General features: G+C 39.1%; 1 protein-coding gene across 1 annotated transcript; it reads right to left on the reverse strand.

Moving 5' to 3' along the window:
• Positions 1 to 786: 786 nt before the first annotated feature.
• Positions 787 to 17,484, reverse strand: LOC122355357 (transcription elongation regulator 1-like protein; the record flags this gene model as incomplete). Its single annotated transcript, XM_043253525.1, is given in 10 exon segments — positions 787 to 1,122; positions 3,275 to 3,393; positions 3,606 to 3,695; positions 3,846 to 3,879; positions 3,881 to 3,952; positions 5,852 to 5,927; positions 7,043 to 7,194; positions 8,908 to 8,996; positions 10,013 to 10,095; positions 17,355 to 17,484. Coding segments are annotated over 10 exon segments (1,002 nt in total), but the record flags the coding sequence as incomplete, so codon positions are not given.
• Between the last annotated feature and the right edge of the window lie 6,688 nt (positions 17,485 to 24,172).

Consider the following 24,172-nt stretch of genomic DNA (forward strand, 5'->3'; position numbering starts at 1 on the left):
TAGCTACATGAATTGAATGCAGCCAAACACATCTAAACAGTCCTTTCAATTAAATTTCTCATTTACTGTAAACACAATCCACTTGCTCTTATTTAAAGAAATAGTTCACCCAAAAAAATGAAAATGTATTCACCCTCAGGCCATCTGACATGCAGTCGAGTTTAAAAGGGGTTAAGAGAAATTGAGCGTTACTAGTGGATTATTGTGATTGTTTTATCAGCTGTTTGGACTCTCATTCTGACGGCACCCATTCACTGCAGAGAAGCCGTGGTTTTGATGAAGAAACTAATCTACGGTACGTCTTAGATGGCATGAGGGTTAGTAAATTGTCAGCAAATGTTTGTTTTGGGTGAAGTATTACAACACTTCACCGAACTGTACATGAATTTTCAGTAAAAAGTATCACTTTAATTTTTTTACGATATCATGACAAATGTAATTACAACAAACCGTTAGACAACATTTGAAAAATTCTAGCGATACACAACACCACTTACCGACTCTCACAGATGCTGTGGAGAATCTGTGTCGCACTCTGACAAAATAGTTTCACTTCTACGGTCACTTTTAGCACAGCGCCAGGCATATCAACACTTATGTACAATTGATTATAAAAATCATTTTCCGCCTGTGTGCACAGGTCAATGGCTTTAGATACTTCCAGCGAGTCAAACTCTGTTTTTCGTGTTCAGCGTGGTGATTTAGGAGCCTTGTTATAGTCAAACCGGAGATTAAGAGCTTCAATATGAAACAGATTCAGATATTCAGAGTTCATTCCCAAACTGCTGCTTGAACTCAGCTGGATCTGCCTTTGTTCGGTTTGTGTGTGAGTTAGTCGTTAAAAAGCAAACTGCCCTTGTGGTTCGTTCAGACGTATGGGCAGATGGTATCACAGTATACATTGTGATAAACGGCCACAGGAAATCAGTTCACAGTATTGTGAAAGAGTTCATGGCTTCAAAGACTCATCTCATCTTCCTCAGACGAATTCTATTCTCCTTGTCTCGCTTCTTTAACGCGCCGACGAACTGCGTGAAAAATAACTCCTGGTCTTTCCTCTTCAGAACTAGTTTGAATCGCGGATCTTTTCCGTACACCGGAAAAAATTCTTTGAACGTCGACCTGCGGAAAAGAGAACATCAGAATGAGATCCTTGATGGTCATCAGATGTTTTACGTCATCGGTGTGATGGTCCACTATTGTTGAGTTGTAAGAGGTCTGATTGTGGTTGTTTTTAGGCTAGACTTTGAAAGCCTTCTCTATATAAAGGAGATCCTGAAGGTCTTTATTCTGAAGTACACGTGAACCTGCCCAGAACACTAAAGAGCACAAAATCACAAAAGAAACGTCCCTCATTTTGATGCATTTGTTATCTCCTGAACTCGTAACTAAAATCTTTTTGTCAGGGAATTCAGTAGTTGCAAAAGTTGAGTTGTTAGCATTAGGGGTTAAAGGTTAGCTCGCCCAAAAATGAAAATTAGCCTGTCTTTATATACCTTTGGAGCATCCTAGGTGTATGCGCCTTCCTTCTTTCAGTCGAATCCAATATGAGTTATAGAAAAATTGTTGTGACTCTTCTAAGCTCTATTATTGCAGTAGGCGAGTGGTTCCCTTTTAACAGTCTAAAACAAGTTAAATAAAGTGCATGCAAATGTAATACAACATCCCTCACATGGCTCCATGGTGTGATTTACTCCTCCTGTAATGAAACCATGGGTTTTGTTAGATAAATATCCATATTTCGCATATTACATAATAAAGCTGACTGAAGAAGCGAAAGAAGACGAATCGAAATGTAGTCTCTTGGTTTATATCAAAATCCTCTGACATTTTCTTTACAAATCCTCGGTTTGTGCTTGTAATTCATTACTGCCATTTTGTTTTGTTCTCTCTTCGCGCTCGTCCTAATCACGCAATGCAATGCATCTTATGTCATCCACCAGGACTGCTTGTGGTTTGAAACAGAATGCATGGATTCACTACAGGGGCCTTTTATTCACCCCGGAGCCATGTGAGAGACGTTTTATTACATTTAGCATGCATCTTATTTAACATGTTTTATACTGTTAAATGGAACCACACGCCCAGTGCAATAACAGAGATTAAAAGACCCAGGAAAATGTTTAATATATACTGGGATTGGATTTGCCTGAGTCACATACACCTAGGATGCTTCAAATGTAAGTAAATGACAGGCTAATTTTACTCTAACCCTGTAACATGCAAGTTTAATATTAGCACTGGCTTTTCAAAAAGACATGAACCTTATTGGCTTGATCTCAGGACTCACACTAGTGAGTGATGTTAGAGGCTGTGGTCTTTGCTCAGGGGTGTATCCCAAAATGTGCACTAGCAGCCGTTGTTTGCTAGAGGAAGCAATCATTAGCATTCTTGTTAGCGTGCCCACCTCCATCGCTGGAAATAGAGCAGTAAAGTAGAACCTCACTCCCTAACTGAAACTAGAGGATGCAGTCTTTAGTGTCCTTGTTAGTATGCCCGTGGTCCGCCTCACATGCCAGAAACGCCAGTTCCCAAGTCCCACTCAGAGCAAGCGGTTGAGTTACATTGGTGCCGTGACCCAGATATAGGCGGGAGAGTATAATGAAGGCCAGCTAGCAATAGCTGAATAGTTAAGCATCACCTCTTGAAGCTTTAGCAACTGACACTATAGGCTGTGATCTTAGCTTCCTTTGTTCTTCGCACCTCACATACCTAAAACGCTATTTCAAGTCCCACTTAGAGTGAGCTTGGCAAGTAGACCTGGATAAAATGCAAAAAAAGTGTAATAGCACCTTCTACCATAAAGCAGTAAAAACACTGACAGACAGAAAATTCCATCAGTGATGGGGATAGACATAATGCAGGCATATGCATCTGTATGATATATCACTCAGTACCGTAAAGTGATGACTTCCTACAAATGTTTTGGTTTAAAGACGGGAGCTGCGAATGTGTTAATTCACATATTTTCGCTTCCTTTCGCTATAAATGAATCTGGTAAAGAACAGAGTAAAAATGAAAGAAGTCTCTGTGCAACCTGCAAAGATGAAACTTCAAGCTGAGTGTTAATCCCCGTGGTGTGTTTGAATTTAGTACTGTGTGAGACCTTTAACAAGAAACAAGGTTATCATCAAATACACAAAACCAAAGAAACGTGGACCTAAACTGCAAAGACCATCAGTTATTAACACCTTTGCTGAATAAATAATCCGCTCTAGAGACAGATTTTATTACCGCGTCAGCAAAAGCAGTCACACTTATTTTATAAGCTCACCTGGATGTGATTTTTGATTCCTCTAGCAGTTTCCTGTACTCTTCTTTCGCTTGCTGGAGTTTGCACTTTTTCTCTTTATGCTCCTCTTTCATTCTTGCTTTGACAAACTGATCGTAAACCTGAGGGACAACAAATAAATCAATGAAATATTAAAATAAAATAAATAACGTAAAGTGTACAGTTACCTTGATAAAAGACATTTGGTCTCAATACCATCTACTAGCATTTTTTAAAACCACAGTAGGTCTGTGGAAATGTCGAGTTAATGCAGTTTGAAGTTTTATTAATGTTTGAGGTTGATTGAGGCTGATGTGAAAGCTTTGTGTCATACCTGCTTTCGTTCCTCTGGACTTAGCAGCAGGTACCGAGGATCAAATACGATTTTGTGCAGTTCTTTCTCCCAGGTGGAGAAAGCGGACACCTGTTCCAAACACACAGGCTAAATGATGCCCATCCAAAATAACTGCATGTCAATTACACCACTTCATTTTAAGATTCAAAGTGTGTGCAGATATACAAATTCTGTATGTGTGGGCCAAATAATGGTTGTTATCATCACTGGATTTCTCACCCCTCTTTCCAGAAGCATGTCTCTGAAGTGGCGATCCGAGCTCCAGCGGTAAAACCATCCGAAGGGATGATCCATTTTTTCCTTCACAATCAACAGGATGGTCTAGTCTTCAAAGGAATAGATATACAACAGCTCTGATAAGTAATTCTGTTAATAGTTTATCCGATACAATGAAAAAAAATAGTTGTAGAAACAATTCTCACTCAGAAAAAAAAATTGCTTAAAGGCTGCACCTTCAGTGATTTCTGAGATATTTGAAATCACCAAAACAAACGCACCTCTTCTCAAAAGGATAGGATAGATAAGACGCATGTAACCACCTCATCATAAGTAGACACGCCTTTTACAGCTGATTGGCTAAAATTGGTACATTGGTTTCAAGCGTAGTCCGATACTACTCTCAGCAGAATTTCTCAGAAATTGCTTTTACTGCACAAAAAATTACAAAGAAGTAATTACAAGTAGCAAGCAGGGCTGCAAGATTAATTGAATGCAATGGTCATGTCAGTAAAACCGGGTAGTAGTAAATCTCCATTAAATGGAGCTGCATTTACTATACAGAGTTTACAGACTAACTACCACAAAAAAATTGCAGACAATATAATTGTATGATTATGAAATTAAATAATGAATTCTGCAATTATGACAGCTGTTTGTGTAGCTAAAAGTATGTGAAAATACCACATTTAATCATGTTTACATTACCACATTAGCATCAGTCGAGTATTTGAAACAAATCCTTCTGTGAGATGATGTGGCTTCTTACACAGACTAAAGCATGCAACATATTTGATAAAATATTCTAAGCAGTGATAAATGCTATGTCGATTAGCATTGCGTTATTATACACTTTATTATAATGAAAATTATAATAAGTACTCAGAAATCATATATTGTCGTAGTCTTGTGTTTATTAGTCATGTCGCCTGACTCTTGCGTCACGTTTATGGTTTCCAGTGTTTCTATTTGAATTAGCATTTATTGCAAGCTGATAATCTTATGTTAAATCTATTTAATTTTTTTTAAAAAGCAAATGCATATATATCATATATCAGTGCCCCACTCATCAAAGTTTAATGTAGAAAACATGAAGCCGTTGACTTTAGCTACATTAAAAACACTATTTAAATGGGCTCCTATGGAGACCAAAACAGAAGAGCATCCAATCGGAAATTAGAATTCGTAATGGCAGCGCTCTTCGTTTACTCAGGAAATCGATCTGTTGGCATTTCCTGGATTTCTTCTGCAGGGCGTATTTGGAGTTTATACGCTAGAGCGACCTCAGGCCTTCAGACGGAGATTTAATGCGGATAATAGAATTGTGCTTCACTGATAAGATGTGCATGACAATCGTAGCTTTCAAACGCGATTGTAAAAAATGTTTTTTCTTATAAATGTACTCCATTGCTCTGTTTTAACTTAAAACATCCATTTTTACAGTGCAGTTCAAGTTTTTGCCAAAGACTTCTAAATGGATAACTCTCACAACTTAAATATTATATTATATGTCACTTCATCTATTCAACAATTCCGACTGCCTCTTTTGCTATCATTAGTTTTTATCATACACTTCGGTTTGAACACGCTTTGTTTGTCTTGACCTCTTGATTTTTCATTGAGTATTAAAAAACATATCAGCCTATACTAGCCTAACTAGTATCAGCCGCAAGCAAGGAAAAAAAATCGTAGACAAATCCAAACCGTCGGAAATGAAATACATAACATAAACAAAATCTCTTCAAATTTTCTCGAGATGCGAAATGTTTTCTTGTCTCTACGCAGACATCTGGGCGTACTTCAAACATCCTCCTGTTCAAGTTAAATCATCTCTGAGAGAGACAGATTGAGAAATTCGCATCAAGCTGTGAGTGCAGATGTTGCCCACAAAAACCGGAGACTTCCTGTTGCGCTGCGATTATTGAGGTGAGTGACATACAACACGTCTGTTACGAGATCCTCCTCATCAATTTAAATGGACTTTGATTCGCTGGTTCAACCCCACTTACTTGTAGCGTTTGGTCTTTAAACTATGTTCCTCTTCATCCTCATCGTCGTCATCAGCATCAGCATTTGAGCCATCGTCTGTTGATGGAGCAAATCATGCTTTCAATCAGTGTATATATCCTAAACTGTACCTGGGTTTAACATTGTAAACAGATCACCAAAAGAAATGAACGATAAATTAGTAAAAATATGCAAGAAGCTTGTAAAGATTTACGCGCACAAATCCAGTTGATCTGCATTAATGTACCTGGCTCATGTCAGGTTGTTAATCCGAAAAGCACAATAAGAACAAATTTACTCGAACGGACATATTTAAATTATAGACACTGAATAGATTAAGGTCATCGATAGATAATCTCCACGAAACAGCAATAAAACTAAATCAATAAAGATGAAAAGCCTTGTGGGAAATCAAGCCAACCGTATAATAACTTCCAGACAAGATCCAGACTAATTCAATATTTGCAGAGCCGCTTCATTGGATTACGTCTTTTAGTTAATCCACGAGAACACCAGTTCTGCAGTTGGTGGGTGTATTAAAACTTTTGCTTGAGCATCATTATCACACTGTGAGGATTAAACTTTCAGTCAACTTCATCCCTTTATACAGGCTCTGCTCTGGTATTTCATATCATAAAGTCATGAGTTACACTTCACTGATTCAGCAACTTAATCTGAACATAAATGAGTCCTACCTTGAGGCTACAGTAGGGCTTGCCAACCTGATCTCATTAGTATTACGCTACTGTTCAAAACTTTGGGGTCAGTATCATCTTTTAATTAATGAAAAATGCCAGTAAAGTCTTGTGTACAAATAAAATAAAAAGCTATTTGAATGGTAATATATCCTATAACAGGTTCATGGAATATGCATTTAAATCACAAGTTGATATATTTAGATGAGACTTATTTAGACATTAGACCAAATATGTTTAACGGCATCTTTTTTTTTTTTTTTTTTTAACATAGTTAACACATTTACTGAATCTTCCATAACAGTTTTTTTGTGTGTGATTTCTAAATATGATGATGTTTCAATTATACTTCATACTTGCTAAACTTTTGATGTTAATTAAATACAGTTTCACTTTGCGCCATCTGGACTTCATAAAAAATAAATAAATAAAAATTGCCATTAAATGGGTCAGAAACCACATAAGTGTGTTAAGTATTATTTCCAGCCAAAATCTCACCTAAAGAGTCTTTCTTGCGTTTATGAGGCGGGTCCTCGATGATTCGATTGAGGTCTCCACGGTCTTTCAGATCCACTGGTTTCTCCCATACTGACAAATGCATGGTGGGATTGAAGAAAAACACCCTGTCATCTCCTGTCCACACTACACACCTACAGAAACAAGAAAAAGATGCATTTATGCATTCGTATCCACACAGGAATACAATCCGACAGGCTGTGGTATTCTGACTGCGACTAAGAAATCTCGATGACGAAAAACAGTCTCAGCAGCACCAAAGTGACCCAAAGAGAAGATTCTGGGTCACAAGCAACAGTTCTGGGTATTCTGGGAACAACTAATTTAATTCATTTAATTCAGATTCTGATGTATTTTTTACACAAGATTTTCAAATGGATAACTCCACAATATGTCCAGCATCAAGTATCTACAAGCCTATTACACATTTAAGTTTTATGTCATAAATCTAAAAGCCTTTTTTTTTTCAGATGTTCCGCACTAGATATTCTTACCTTACAGTGATAATTTAAGACCCATTTCAGGCTTCATTCAGGCCATGTCGGATAAAGTATTCATGGATTCTGCAGTAGTCTGTAAGGTAATTTGATACAACCTCATGCCAACCATGACAAACCAATCCTGACATTTCATTTTGCAACCCCATCGCATCAGGAGATCGGCAGTGCCTTCCTGTACCATAAAACTGACCCAATGATATTAAAATTTTTTGAAACTGAGCATCCGTTCTGCTTATACGCAGTTATTCATAGTGCAAACATATGGTTAGCACTAGACACATGCTTCATTTGTCTTTCCATTAATATTGCAGGGATTTAAATCATTTCTATGTAACCTCCATATAAAACAATAACTGCAAAATTAACTTTTGAAGCAAGAGCTCTACCCAAAGGACCATTTTATTGCTCAGAGGTTGTTTTTTATGGCTTAGAAGACGCAAAGTAGTGACTTCAATACTTTCTTATGCCTTTCTTCCATCCAGGCTTACTATGCAGAACAACTTTAAGCTCTTCTTACATCAGATGCATTGGGACATTGGGACATTATTGAGGTCTCTTCTGGAACTATAAAAGAAATATCCGATAAGTTGGAGACTTAAGCAAACAATCAGTTTGTTCTCCATTGAGTTAATTTTTTCATTTTCATTTGAGGCACTAAAGAGATCTCATTTGATCGCTCTGAAATGCGGTTTTAACACGGGTATCTAACCAACATCCATATCTGGATAATCACACAACAGCTTCAGTTCTGGTGTCATCAACCACATGTTAAATGCATTTAACAGTGAAGCCAGTTTGTGTGAGTCAACAAAAGCTGAACGCGATAAGCCATGACGCCTGGCGGGCTACAAAAATGTGTGTGTGAGTGTTTGTTTGCAGTGAACGAAAGCCCACACTGCTTTGGCAGAGAAAAATGGAAGTCTTGTATAACATGTCGTCCTCATGCAGGTTTTCGATTGGCTGTCAGTGCATCTGTTTAGCACTGGAGGTTTGCCATGTGCACTGCTGTATTTTATTCAAGCATGTATTACTGTCATCAAACAGTTATAAAGCGGCATGCATCATTTAGACGCTGCTAAAACTGCTGACATTTATGACAGAATGAGAGGAGATAAAACAAACATCTTTATGTCACTATGGAAGAACAAAATGGCTATTAAAGCATTCCGAAACAGCACACTTACAACAGTGGCATTTGAACGTATAGGTTGACACGGAGACGATTGCGAGAACACAATTGATTGGTCATTTTCTTGCATGCAGAAAGTCATTTATTAGCAATAAAGATGCATCAAATTGATGGCGAGCCATACAATCATATTTGCACAGAAAAAAACGGGTAGTTACCATGGTGATCCAGGTATAGGCGTAGATGCAACTGGCCGCTTGTCTTTGAGTGAGCTGTCCTCATCCATACTGACTTTAAAAGGCCCATCCTGCACACAAATGCACACATATAAAGTATATATCAAAATATAAATTGTATATATATATATATATATATATATATATATATATATATATTGTATATATTATTAAATATTAAATAATGATATAAAATCAATATGAAAAAATACAAAAACTTAATATATATAATTATTAAAAAGTAATAATAAAAATATAAATAATGCTAAAATAATACAGATAACCAAACAATTTCATTAAAAAAATAAAAAGATTCAATAATAATCCAGCACTGAAAATATCAGTCAAAATCAATCTAATAATCAAAAAAAGATTGTTTTAATCAATACTTGTATATATTCTCATACTTATTTCAGTATCCTAGTTTTTAGAACATAAATATGGGGATCAATCCAAAATTTTTGTTCAACAACAGACAGCGAGCTTTAAACGGTGCATATGTTTTTTCTTTTTTTTCTACTCTGTAATCATGCAGGAAAGTGAACCTCAATTATCTCACCCCAAACACAGGTTACGAGGCTAATAATAAAATATAGTGTTGATTATCAACCTGATAAATGATGTAGATTTGTTCAGCCTTGAACACACACTCTGAAAACAACCAATTATCCAGCGCCTGCATGACCGAACGATGCAGATTACTGATTCTCTGCATAAGGTCGAGCAGCGTGGCTTTACACTCTTTACGGTCAAATGAATTACCGTTATGGGGGGATTTTTCTAATTAATCTGGCTGAGAAGATTTTAAAAGCCGTCACCTATGGGGACGCTGTGGTACAGCGCTCTTCAACAAAAGCGATTATTAACTCAATCTTAATTGGACTCCAAATCTGTGCCCACAGTCTGACCTTTTCCGCAAATCAGTTCGATATTCTTTCTGCGTCTAAGACACTCCAAAACAATTTCCATGCGGACCAAGGTCTGGCAGCCAATGAACATTATTATGATGGCAATGATGTCGATGTTGCCTATATAACGGTTTTAGGAATCAAATACAGCTAATGAGAGAATGATAAGGATTACCAACCTCAGCTTTAGCCTCTGGGTTTGGATCACGGCGGAGCACTAAGGCATCTGTGCAGGATGGCTTCTTCAGTTCCAAAATCTTATCTGAAGACAGAGATCAATGGCAAAACATTGTTTCTTCAAAAACATAGCGCCTCATCAATAGTAAATTCACTTCATATTCATGTTCATGTTCCCATATTCACTTCATCCACTAATTAAATGGCTGTGGCATCGAATCAATCAATGAATTCCCATAATGAAAACACTGCAAATCAGTTTATACTGAGAGCTTTCATTTCGTCTTCTATTTTAAGCAGAGCAATCATCGAGGAAAGAGGGTGCCTTCATTTGCATGCCTTCATAAGTATGCTGATATGTGTAAATGACAGTATTCTTCACTGCTTGACTGCTATGTCTCGGATCTCTGAGACAGCTAGCGAAAATGCTTTCGTTTTAATATGGACGATTTGTGTGTGCATGATATTCATTTAACTTTCTATTTTGTTTTAAAAAAATATCCTGGCAAATATGTATCACAGTTTCTGTAGTAATGATGCCCGAAAACCTAGCTTTGAGCAATTATATTTTAAAATATGAAAAAGAAATCAGTTATTTTGTATTTAAATAATATTTCAGATCAGACAATTTAATCATATTAGTATGTTTGCTGAAGGGTCACCGAAGACTGGGTTAATGGTGTTTAAAATTCACCTTTGCATTACAGAAATACTCTTTAAAAAATATGTTATAACACCTAACGATATTACGTATTGATTGCATCTACATTTTTTACCAAATGAATGCAGCCTTGGTGAGCAGACAGTCATGACGTCTGAACAGTAGTGTTGAGTTGGAAACAAAACAGTACATTTTACAAGAAAATACTATTTTAGTCTTTCTACTTTCAACATTTTGTGGTTAATTCAACGTGTTACTTGCCATTTCTTTGTTATTCATCTTGTTAATTAACTGTGATGTATACTTGCAATTTCTGAGTGCAACATTTTTCCTACATCATTTTTCTCCCCTAACAGATACACAGCGTATTGCATTACAAACAATGAAATGCCAATTGCTCTTTATGAATATCGACGGATCATTCAGAACATCAATAATGTATTCTAAAAAAAAAAAATCGCATTACAAGTAACATCAAAAAGTTATCAAAAGACATTGCATTGCATTCTGAACATCAATTGATAAGAGTAAAACCTTCTAATAACAACCAACTAACAGCTGGCAGGCGAATCAATAAGAAAACAACACACTGAGACTGTCAGTAATGGTAGAAACCATTATGCACTACACCGTCAGTCACTTTAAATAGTTTGAAACTCAGTCTAGCCCAAAATAATTTTCGCTTTATCTCCATGGAAAGGTATGAAATTAGATGTGGCAAGCATAAGGTGGAGTGGAAATCAAATGCGCTGCTTGATCTTTTGTCCTGCATGAAATTAAACTCAAACAGGCTGCACACTGAATTCGGCAGCTTTGGATAAAACAACAAAGAAACGTCAGGGAGGAAAGCTCTTGCTCAGAGGTGAGAATGTGGTTTGCTAAAGGTTGCCTTGGTTCTACATATACCGTACAGTTAAAGACAGTTCATTCTGACAGGAAAAACAAACGATTTCAGTCTTTTCCTCACACAGAGTAGCCAGACTTCAGAGGACTTGAATATAGAGCTTATATAGTTATATACAGTTATATAGATTTGCCTGTAAACTACCATCTACGCAACTCCGACATCCATCCATTTTGCGTTTCATGGACAGTAGAAAATCATGAAGTAATAAATGAGAAATGTTGTTATTGGATGAGCCATTCCTTTAAAACCTGACTTGAATCAGACATGAAAAGAGCACGGATTTAGCATAAACTAGCTTACCATTGAAAAGTTTGAGAATTTTTAAAGAATGTTTAAATGCTGTTGTTACTTAATGAACTTTTAGAAAGAACTGGAAATCGCAAGATGTTTAGCAACAACTAAAGTATACCAACGTGCAATGGGGCTAGCAATGTGTTAAAACGTGCTAGCAGCTTGCTACAACATGTTCAGCTTGTTGAATCATGCTCAAAATATGCTAACAATTGTGTTAGAATGTGTTCAAAAAAAAAAGAACAATTTGCTAAAACGTAAAAATAATGAGAAAACAACTAGCAACTTGAATCAAGATATAATATGCTATAAAATAGCTGTGCTGTAAACTTGTCAAAACATGGAAATGTAAAAAATTTAACAAAACATGCTGTGCTAAATAGCTTGTTAAAGCGCGTTAAAACATGCTATGCTAGCAACGTTTATAAAATATCTACCAACATGTTGAATGGTATTAAAAAAAACTTCTAGCTGGTCTCCCTGCTGAAAAAAAAACTGCATGTTAGGTACGTTTTAAAGCTGGGATGCTGGTTTAAGCTGGTTCTTTGCTGGTTTAAGTTGATCCCTAGCTTGTTCTAAGCTGGTCTGGCCATTATAAACCAGCAATGGACCATCTTAAACCAGCATCCCAGCATCAAAACTTAACCAGTATATGCTGTTTTTTTTCAGCAGGGCTTTTAAAGGTTTAGTGGTCTGAGGAGGGTCTGAAAAACTTTTTCAATAAAGTTTTTATTGGCCTGTTTGGCATTTTCTGACTAAAAAATAACCTTCAAGCTTTTAAATGTAAATCGAACTTCTCAGGCAAGCCGATACCAAAGTGTGTCAACAAACTTGATCCAGGTTCTTCAAAGAAAGCTCCAACTTTTCAACGGGGGTAAAAGGGGGGCATGAGCTAGTAATAGATTACTTACAAAACAACTAACACAAATCCTGATTAAAGTTGGATGAAACCGTTCTAGGCCCGTAGCAACTCTTTGTATTACAGCGAGCGACTGCTTTGCAATAAAGGCTGAATGAAGATTCTGTTTGATTTATATCAGTCATCATCACAGAGCTGGAAGCGTTGATGGGAAACCTCTCATCCACGCCTACACAAACCATTCATCTGTTTCTGTCAGAGCAGACACTTCCATGGCGCGCTTCCACTCTGAGGCCTTACGTAGATGGAAGACAATGGAGAAGAATATCTATGTGACGACTAGTTGAATCACAAGCTGTTTATGCTGTGATAAACACAAGGCTGCTGTCCAAAATATGTGTCACACAGGGAATGCAGAAGAACTGTGATGATGGAACACTGCTGGTCAAGTTAAATCTGTTTAGCTAGAGAGACTCTTGACTATCTTCAAGTCAAGTCAACTTTATTGTCAAATATGCTCTATGTACAACATACAGCACAGATGAAATTCCTTCCCTTCTGACCTTGCAATCATGCAGAATAAAAGAATAAAGATAAAAGAATAAAAAAACTAAAGTATAATAAAATAATGGTAAAATGTCTAAAATATCTAAAATATAAATAGTGCAACATTAAACAGACAGACATTAAACATACAGACAAGGCACTTGTTGGAAAATTAAATTAAGTTAAAGTGAGGTAGTGCGTTGAGGTGCAAAAGTGTAGACCCTGAGATTATGAGTTTATGGGGGCGGGATCACAGTCTGAGGTCTGAGGCCTGAGGCAGGGGCCAGAGGTAGAGGTGAGTGAAGGCAGAACAGGTAGGGAGTTGAGTCTCCTGACCGCCTGGTGGATGAAACTGTCCCTGAGCCTGCTGGTTCTGGCTCGGAGACTCCGCAGTCTCTTCCCCGACGGCAGCAGGTTGAAGAGGCAGTGGGATGGGTGGGTGGGGTCTCCTGCTATCCTGGTGGCTTTTCGTGTGAGACGAACGTTGAAAATGTCCAAGAGAGGGAGAGAGACACCAATGATTTTCTCAGCAGCTCTCACGATGCGCTGCAGTGTGTTACGGCAGGACACGGTGCAGGCTCCGTGCCACACCGTGATGCAGCTGGACAGGATGCTCTCGATGGTGCCTCTGTAGAAGTTCTGCATGATGGGGTGGGGCTTTTGCTCTTTTCAGTTTACGGAGAAAGTACAGGCGCTGATGGGCTTTTTGGCCAGTGATGCGGTGTTGTGACTCCATGATAGGTCTTCAGATATGTGCACACCCAGGAACTTGGTGCTGTTCACCCTCTCCACTACAGCACCGTCGATGATCAGCGGAGCATGCTGGGTGTGCGCTCTCCTGAAGTCCACAACAATCTCCTTTGTCTTCTCCACATTCAGGTGGAGATTGTTATCTTTGCACCACATGGCCAGCCTGCTCACTTCACTCCTGTAGGGTGTCTCATTGTTGTTGTTGATAAGACCCACCACAGTCGTGTCATCCGCAAACTTGATGAAGAGGTTAGAGCTGGATGATGGAGTACAGTCATGGGTCAGCAGAGTGAAAAGAAGGGGCTCAGCACACATCCTTGGGGGGCCCCTGTGTTCATGATGATGGAGCTGGAGGAGTTGCTGCCAGCCCGAACTGCCTGAGGTCTCCTGTCAGGAAGTCCAGCAGCCAGTTGCACAGGGAGGAGTTGAGCCCCAGCTGGCCCAGTTTATGGATGAGTTGCTGGGATTATGGTGTTGAATGCTGAACTGAAGTCGATGAACAGCATTCTGACATGTGAGTCTTTGGTTTCCAGGTGGGTGAGTGCTGAGTGGAGGGCAGTGGAGACGGCATCTTCTGTTGATCGGTTAGACCGATATGCAAACTGGTAGGGGTCCAGGGCAGGGGGGAGGACAGACTTGATGTGGTGCATGACTAGCCGCTCAAAGCACTTCATGAGGATGGGAGTGAGTGCGACCGGGCGGAAGTCATTGTAACAGGAGGGAGATGACTTTTTCGGTACCGGGATGATTGTGGTGGATTTAAGGCACGTGGGGACAACAGCCTGGCTCAGTGAGATGTTGAAGATGTCCGTGAGGACATCTGTGAGCTCAGCAGCACACAGTCTCTCAGAACACGACCAGGGATGTTATCCGGGCCTGGGGCTTTGCGAGCATTTGTCCCTCTGAGACAGCGCCTCACACTATCAGGGGACAGTATCAACACCTGGTCACCAAGAGAAGGTGGTAGCTTCTGTGCTGGAGTGTTGTTGTCTGCCTCAAAGCGGGCGAAGAAGTTGTTCAGATGGTTCAGCAGAGAGGTGGAGCTATCACAGGTCCGTGGAGAGGGCTTGTAGTCTGTGATGGTTTGGATTCCTCGCCACAGGTTCCTGCTGTCTCTGCTGTCACTGAAACAGTCTGCAATCCTCCTGGAGTACTGTCTCTTGGCCAGTCTGATGCCCCGAGACAAGTTGGCCCTGGCAGTCCTTAGGCCCACCTCGTCCCCAGCTCTGAAGGCAGTGTTCCTGGCCCTCAGGAGCCTTTTGACATCTCCTGTTAGCCAAGGTTTCTGATTGGCCCGTATGGTGATGGTTCTGGTGACAGTGACATCATCCATGCACTTCCTCATGTAGGACGTGACGGTCTCCGTGTACTCCTGGAGGTCAGTGATGTTGTTGTAGGTGGCTGCTTGCTTGAAGACACTCCAGTCTGTGGTGGAGAAGCAGTCCTGGAGTGCCTCTGTAGATCCCACAGGCCACACACGTACCTGCTTTGTAGCTGGTTTGGCCACTTTAATCAGTGGCCTGTATGCTGGCATTAGCATAACAGTGGTGTGGTCTGAGGCTCCAAGGTGGGGGAGGGAGAGGGCTTTGTAGGCTCCTCTACGAGCAGTGTAAACATTGTCTAAAGTGTTGGTACCTCTTGTGGGAAAGTTGATGTGACCATGGAGTTGTGGAAGCACGCTCTTGGGGTTTGCGTGGTTGAAATCCCCAGCCAGGATGAGAAAGGCATCAGGGTGGGCTGTGTTCTGCTCGCTGATGAGCTGATAGAGTTCGTTCAGTGCCTCACTCCTGTTGTTGCTGGAGCCAGGAGGGATGTAGACTGCCACCAACAATATGGCACTAAATTCCCTCGGCAGGTAGAATGGCCGGCACTTGATGATCATAAGCTCCACCAATGGAGAGCAGTGTTTACAGACCACAACCGCATTACGGCACCAGGCATCACTGATGTAAACACAGAGTCCCCCGCCGCGAGTCTTCCCCCCCTCGACGAGCGCTCTGTCTGCCCGGTAGCACGTTAGCCGGGCTAGCTGAATTGCACAGTCCGGAACGCTGTCATTGAGCCATGTCTCCACAAACACAAAGACACAACACTCACTCGCCGTCTTGGAAGCTGTGCGGAGTAGCCGAATGTAGTCCAGTTTATTGTCCAGTGACCGCACGTTGGCCAGTATGATGGTAGGGATAGCCGGCCGGTGAGGGCTAGCCGTTAGCCTAGCCCGGATGCCTCCGCGCTTCCCCCTCTTCTGCTTCCTCATGTTCCGCCTGTGGCGCTTCCACTGCGGCTTGGTTGCAGGCGTGGGGGTCGATGATCGAATGGGTCTCCGGGGCTGACCACTGACATGCAGCTCTTCCATGATCGCTGGATCAATGTCCGCGCTTATGTCCGCATTTATCGTTTTACCGATGGCGAGCAGGAATTCACGGGAGTATGTGCGCCTTGTGATCAATGGACGCAACAAAGACGGACAAATGCACAAAGGTGCACAACAAAAAAGACACAAAAACGCCGATTTGCAGGGAGAGAGAGGAGCCGCTGCGTGTGCACGCGCCGCCATCTTGTTGGGACAATTTTCCATCTTGTATAAAATGCAATGAATTTCATGAATGCTTTTCATGACTCCTTTCTGCCTTATCGGTAATAAACGAGAAAGGCTATATAGCAGATGTCCTTTAATTAAAGCCTCCTTTAGAAGTGCCCGCAGGGTTGGTATTTTGGAATAAACTTGTTGAATATATCACAGAAAATCTATGCAATTTGAAAACAATTCCTCACTTCAGAGATGGAAAAATAATAACTCTATTAAATAAAAATGGACTCCGATTGAATAAAATGATGCGTACAAGAAAGAAAGATGAAAAAAGCTTCTCTTTATTATAAAAAAATGTATATAACTTGATGATGGCTCTGTCCTTTAATAATGAACAGATGGAATAATGTTTAAAATAGCTCACATATATGCATATGTATTTTAAAATAAAATATATGCCAAGGCTGTATTTGTTCAGTCAAAATATGGTGAAAAATTACATAATATTTACGATATTATAAAATAACATTTACACCTTTATTTTTTTAGTGTCACATGATCCTTCAGAAATCAGTCTGTAATTTACTGCTTGAGGAAAATTCTTAAATAGCATTAATTTTAAAAAGGTTATCCTGTTTCATATTTTCTTTTTTTTCATCCAGGATTCTTTGACCCTAAACCTTTGAATTTTAGTGTAAACACACCTATGAATACTAATGAAAGATCATTGGCATACACTGCAGAAGCGGGTGTAGGAATGTTGCTTAAGATTATATTATATTTTATGCACGTTATCGCACCTGTTGCTCTTTGCTTTTTCCAGTTTCCAGTGAGTAGGGTCACTCCAGGAGCAGTGAGTGACGTTACCGCGGTGATCTGAGAGGGCAAGACGGGTCCCAGCAAGCCTTTCCAGCCGCCCCGTGTTCCTGTGTGTCACAAAGAGAAGATGGAAGAAGATTTGACTATGCATGCAAGAGACCTACTGAAAGAGAAAGATTAAACTGACTGGTAAGCTCTAACTAGTTTCTAAATAAGTAAAAAAATTAAAAATAATAAATATATATATATATATATATATATATATATATATATATATATATAATATTAACAAATCCAACTAGACCAGCTTAAACTGAAATAAGCTGTTTTTTACACCAGGGATTGCATTAAACCATGTTCTTTCTTATTAACTGTGACAAACTGTGAAAAGTAATGCTATTAGAGATGATGCCAAGGACACACTGCAAAATACACAAACATTATGCATTACAAATCAGTCTGGCTATCCATTTTCCACAAGCCAATAAGGCAATGGATTAAATACAAAAAAACTCAAACCCACATAAACAAACCTACAGGAGTACAATCAGCAAAATAATTCCCTAGATCGACATAAATGATGCTTTCATCGTTGGGAATCAAAAGAGCGTTTCATTTTTCTCTCTAAACTTATTAAACTGATCAAAGCTTCAATCAAAAGTTCGTCTGGATGGTTAAGCGGTGAAAATGTTGAGAGAGGCTTGAGGCTTTTTCCTCATCAACCGGGCCATATTTAACCTTTAATTTTCTAGCGTCTGTCCGAATTCTGCTCAACAGACTCTGCTTGTTCATAAAGGTTAATTACATTTGGCTTCAGCTCTGGGCTGGGCATTGCTGAAATCCAGAGGGGTTGACAGATTGTCAGGTTGAATATGTATGTGCCATTTCCACGAGCACAGAAAGCAGATGCATTTTTAAAGCATTTGTGATGTTCTGCTTCACAAAAACAGTTGAAGTTATCAAGCTTTCTCTATTATAAATGACATTGCCCTTTCTCTTTCTGGTCTTGCCCTTTTAAGCCACAAAATATAAATGACGTTAAATTATGCAAATTGAAAGAAATTAAACTAAAAGCAAAACATAAAGTAATAAAAAGCAATGCAATAAACTAGCGATATATTTTTTAGATACGTTTTAGTTATATAATAACCCTGCGTGGCAAAGAAGTAAAAGATTCAATAGAAAATATGTATTTTTCAATGCGCATTACTTGAAAAAAAATGCAAATGTAAATCAGATATACATTAAATAATGCACCTTATAACTTTAAATATAAAATACTGCAAAAAATCATTGCATTTGTTATAATGTCTGACTCTGGAACCTCAGTTCATTATGAAAGAATATCAGTCACAGTTGTGTCCTGTCAGTTACTTTTTTGAAAAGATGTATTGTGCGTTATGGGAGTTAAATGAAGAGGGAGATGATGAGATCTGCTCATTAAAACATTTAATGATGCATGAACTCATGATTTGCATCTGTTCGCTGAAACAATACTACTGTTCTCGCTATTACTTTCAGATCTGGGAGACACACACACACACACACACACACACACACACACACACACACACACACACACACGCACACACACACACGTACACAGATGCTGGATTGATAACCTAACCACACTTTGTGATATCTGGCTTGTCTCTAGTTTACTGGCCATTAGTTTTCATTTATTTCCCTCAAAGTTTCATATGTTGTGAGGCCTGCTCTCTTTTGAGGACGTGTCTCACACATATCTCATCAATCTTGAATTAGCTGCTTGCATTACGTATAAAAAGAAGAGATCGTTTAATGAGAACAGGCACTCAGGCCTCGGTAAAAAGTTGTCTTCCAGCTTAGTCATTAAATAATTAAAAGCGCATGATCAAAAACCTGAAAACTGATTAAAGCTACCCGAATCAACAACGAGAGCGTAACGTTCGCCGTCTCTGCTCTAGTACCGCTTTTCTCATGGTTAAATTACGACATGAACTTGAGCAAACAATCTCAATTTTCGTTTCGGGAGGAACTGTCTTTTTAAAGCTTTTTTTCCTTTTCGCTTTAAGGGTAAAAGAGGATGAATTTGCTCATAAAGGTTTAGAGGCATCCTGTATAAACCTGACTTCGCCCCTGAACCGTGCAAATCAAAACAGGGTCGATCGGTTGATATTACTCGTGGGAAGGTTAAGAGACTTTGATGTGTTTTGATGTCAGGACTGATGGGATAGAGGGTGACAAGAGGACATTATCTGTAATCTGTTGTTATGAAGGCATCAGACGGAGGCAGTGAAAGCTTTCGGAATGACCTGTATGAGACAAATGGTTGCTAGGGGTGAGAGACAGAGGAGACCTTTACAGTCGACGTGATGTGTGGTGAATGTCTGAGGTTAAGACGCAAGGTCTAAAACTGTGCATTCTGCTGCTAAATGTTTGCTATTTGGTTGGGCTAATATAAGATTGCAGCGTGACTACAGCAATCGAACAGAAATTATACTGTTCTGCGTAGACAGCGATTCTGCATGGGAGACTCGACTCATAAGTGATTCCGAATAGAGCTTGGCATTAGCATGTTGCTAAGCTAATGATGCATAAAAATAGACAGCTCACACAAATAGTGGGTAAAACGGTGTTAAATGACTTTAGATATATGTGTAGACTTGTGAAAAGATATATTTATGCTGTCAGAATGTGTGCTGGAACCCAGAAACGATTTATGGTGGCATTTTTGCTTTTCAGACTCCATTGTCCCAAAGTCAGTGGGGGATTTGAATGGGGCCTGGGATAAATGCTTGAAATAAGGTCCACGGTTTACGTTTTATTTTAGGATCAAAGGATTTTTGAAAATGTCTGGAAAAAGGAAGGTTAAGTGGCTGAATTGGACTACCGAGGTTGTCGGAGACATCATTAAATTGAACAAGAAAACTGATCGGATTTCTGCTTTTCCATCTCAAACTTTCCATCTTTACAATACATAAAAAAAAAAAAACTGAATGGAGGTGACGCTGAAGTCAACTGACCATGGAGTAGTTTGCTTATAGCCAATTTTTTACTTCTGGCAATTGTATTAAGGCTTCAAAAATTCATGTTTTTTTTTGTGAACAAATGATGAACAAATCTGTTATCATAACTTTTTATTGTCTGGAATAATCCAAAAGCCAATGCACAAATGAAGAAATAAGGGTGGAACTAACTTCTGGAAATGACCTCTCCTCAATAACACTAACAATTCTATTTTAGTGTGACATAATTAAGCAATAAAATACATATGTAAGCAGCTTATTAAGTTCTAATAGTCTAAACATTTCCTCCCATCTACCATTCATAGTGATTTTATGTTTTTTGTTTAACCACACAAAAGCAATAGCTGATTATTTAAAGTCAATAAATAAATAACCCAGCAATTGCACAGCTTTTAAGAAGCGATCCTAAGACTGATGATACACAAGGCTACTTTTTGAACAATGTTGCTAGGCAACGTTGGGTGATATAGGTGACACATAAGGCCCACTTACAATATAAAGTATCCAGATAGACATCTTTTACCCATTCTCAATAGGAAAATGCCCCAAAACATTGCTTCATCTATCATCAGCTTAAGAATCCATCCTTGACGTTCTGTGATTCTTTATGCAGCTGTCTGAAAATATCATCTCGCAAAAAGTGCCTTCAGAAAGAGTAAAAGTACAGGTAGTCTCATCCATGCTGTGAGTGACTGCCAAAATAAAGCGTGAAAAACATATTTCATTGAAGATCTGTTACGATGCCGGCTTCCAGATATGCCAGCCTATGAGTTAAACGCAGGTTTGTGTATCAAAATATTAACATAGTCTATTTACGAACAGGCCGCATCTTTTATTAGACGCATTTGTCATAAAGAAAGAGGTGAACAGTAATGCACCCATTGTGTATCCCAGTAATTTGTATCAATTTACAATTCCTGTCATGCTCATGCGGCCGAGAGAATAATAAATGTTTATTTATTTGGGAAGCAGAACAGCCTCTTCATTATGAATGAGAATGTATTGCTGCTGCTGACACTGGACCTTGACTGAAGCCCGTTACCTGATCGTATCTGCTCACCGAGACGATTCGCTGGCCTTACCATCAGACACGCTTCTGTAACTTCTGATTATATTCATTCAGAGCTGGGTAGCTGGTCAATTTTTATGGACCTTTTATCACATCACCAGCCCTTTAAACAAGATCACTACCATGAAGGAGCTAACTAATAATCCTGAAAATGAGCGAAGTATTTTGACTCAGGAAAAAAACATGCATTATATTAGTAACTCAAGGTAAATAATTACCATGTCATAAGGCTTACTAAAAAACAGTAGCAACTTGTAGCATCACATTGGCATTTCATTTACGCATTAAGCATAACAATCACTTTCAGATTTCAGGCAGTTTTTTTTCGTCTTCTGCCAATTTTTTATTCTGTCTGAAATCGATTTAACTACAATACTTCAGAAATAAAAGGTGTACCTGACCTAAAACCACAAGTATCTTGCAATCAGAGTAAAAAAACTTGTTCTGTTATCCAGGGCCCAAAAATATTATGCAATATTGTCTGGAGCTGTGAGCAAATATAGTACCTTTCTCCCTTTCTCGAACATTAAGTCAGCAACACATAAAAAAATAAACCAATAAACATGAGCACAGACACGATTTCCCATAATCAATGATTTTTCTCAGGAAGGAAAAAAAAAACATTGAATACAGCACACAGTGAATTTGAGAAATAAAATGTTATAGTACAGAAAATTGTATTGTCAGTTTGGATCAATTGAATGCATTCTTGTTAGAAAAGGATACAATTTTCTTCAAAAATTAAAAATCAACCAATCAGTCGTACTCACCTGAAACTTTTTTTATTGGTTACTACAAGGAAAACTATTTTAAATAGACCAAATATCTCAACGGTCCAATTGATTCAAGACATCTCCAGTTACTAGAGTTTAAAGCTTTCTGGACTCGGAACATCCTTTGGGTCATTTGAACTTCCAGCTCTGATATCAACGCAGTTTTAATAAGTATTAATGCGCTGCACAGCAATAAACCATCTAAATCACCTTTCTGCCTCTCGCTTTCTCAAACTCTAGGGAACAATGATGCTGCTTTTATTTACGTATAATGTGTAATAATATCACATGCTGTGAGATAATTAAACCTACGGTTTCAAAACTCTGTGCTTCATAATCCATTTTATGAGTCATATTATTTACGACAAACTCTGAGTCTCCGAGCGCTGGCTGCCTCTCCCTTCCATTTCAAACCTCGCCCTGCCAAAACGTCTCGTATCAAAGAAACAAAGGAATAAAATGTGACCTAGTTGAGTCCCACGGCACATCAAACGCACATCAGAATCAATGAACGAAGACGTGCAGTGCATCTGCCAAGAAATTGCGAGCATTTCAACTCCGGAGACTCCTGTTGGCCTTAAGACGCAACCGAACCGAAGGCTTCCTTTGTGGAGGCATCAAGAACTCCCTCTCACGAGCTAAACGCAGTGGCCCAAGAAGCTAGAGAGTGTTTTGGGAGAGATGAGTTGAATGTTAAAAGCTGTGTTTAAACTCTTCCTTTAATTAATTCTGGGAATAATTATGAAAAGCCCAGTGTGGGTTGGAGTTTGGTGCCTGAGAGATTTAGGTTATCTGGGCGTAAGCCCGCTAAAAACAAAATGAATTTTATATTTTACAACATCAGCCTGTGATCCTTTGATTGGATAATGGGTTTCACTCTGAAGTATTATTGCATTCATTATTGTTGCCAAAACTAATCCCAGTTATAACATCCATGAAATTGATATACGCTATCAGATACAGCTTCTGAAAGCTTCTAAGATGTGTGCTCTCTGAAGTTGTGGCGATGCAACCTATACTGTCAATCCTGGATTCGAATATCTAGTTTGTCATGGCGGCCCAAAGTGTGGCTCTTACCCCTTTTAGGCTGTCATGTCTCCAGAACTTTGAAGATGAGTTCCTGTTTGTCATATCACCCTGTCATATAAAAATGACAACACAATTTCACAAGCTCTCGTCATAGCGGCACTCCGACTTGGCCTGCGCGCCATATCCCTCTGCATAATTTTCCCATCGAGTACCACTTTAATCAGTCTTATGTCTATATTTGGGAAAACCGCTGTTGAAATGCTGTTTTATACAATCACCAAATTGCACATAAGCGCACAGATGCACACGTACACAGACTTGTCGACCTATGCCTTCTGATAGCGATCTGCCGCTCGCTGTTTTTGAAGGATGTCACGCCTCAGCAGTGCATTGTGGGAGGCCAATCAGACCTGTCGCGTCAAGGTTGCCACCCCTGGCCTTGCTAATCTCCCGAACAGATCCGTCTAAAGATCAGGTAAACAAAAAGCCTCAGATGCGTGACATTAATTTGCGAATTACACGGATCAGCAGGACTGCACAAACCCACAGAGATAGAAACAGTGAGGAACTCAAAATTTTTTTGCCCGTTTGAATTCCACAGTGACAAAAGTTCTGAATCAAAATTGCAAAACTCTAAATCTATTGTTCCATTGGTAGGGCCTCCTGCTTTTAGATCTTAAAGGGATAGTTCACCCCCCAAAAAAATCTAATTTAAGCAAATGTCTATTAAGTAGGCCAAAACTACTTAATAGATATTAGGCAACAACATTTTTATTTTGGGCGAATTATCCCTTTCATCAATATATTGGTTCAGAGAGATGGATAATCAAACAAAGGAGCACAAACCAGCCCAGAACGCACCAACTAAGATAAGTTAGGTGCATATGGGAGGATGCGCAAGAGACAAATTGTCCTTTTTG

This window comes from Puntigrus tetrazona, chromosome 12 (genome assembly GCF_018831695.1).
Source record: "Puntigrus tetrazona isolate hp1 chromosome 12, ASM1883169v1, whole genome shotgun sequence".
Lineage (NCBI taxonomy): Eukaryota > Metazoa > Chordata > Actinopteri > Cypriniformes > Cyprinidae > Puntigrus > Puntigrus tetrazona.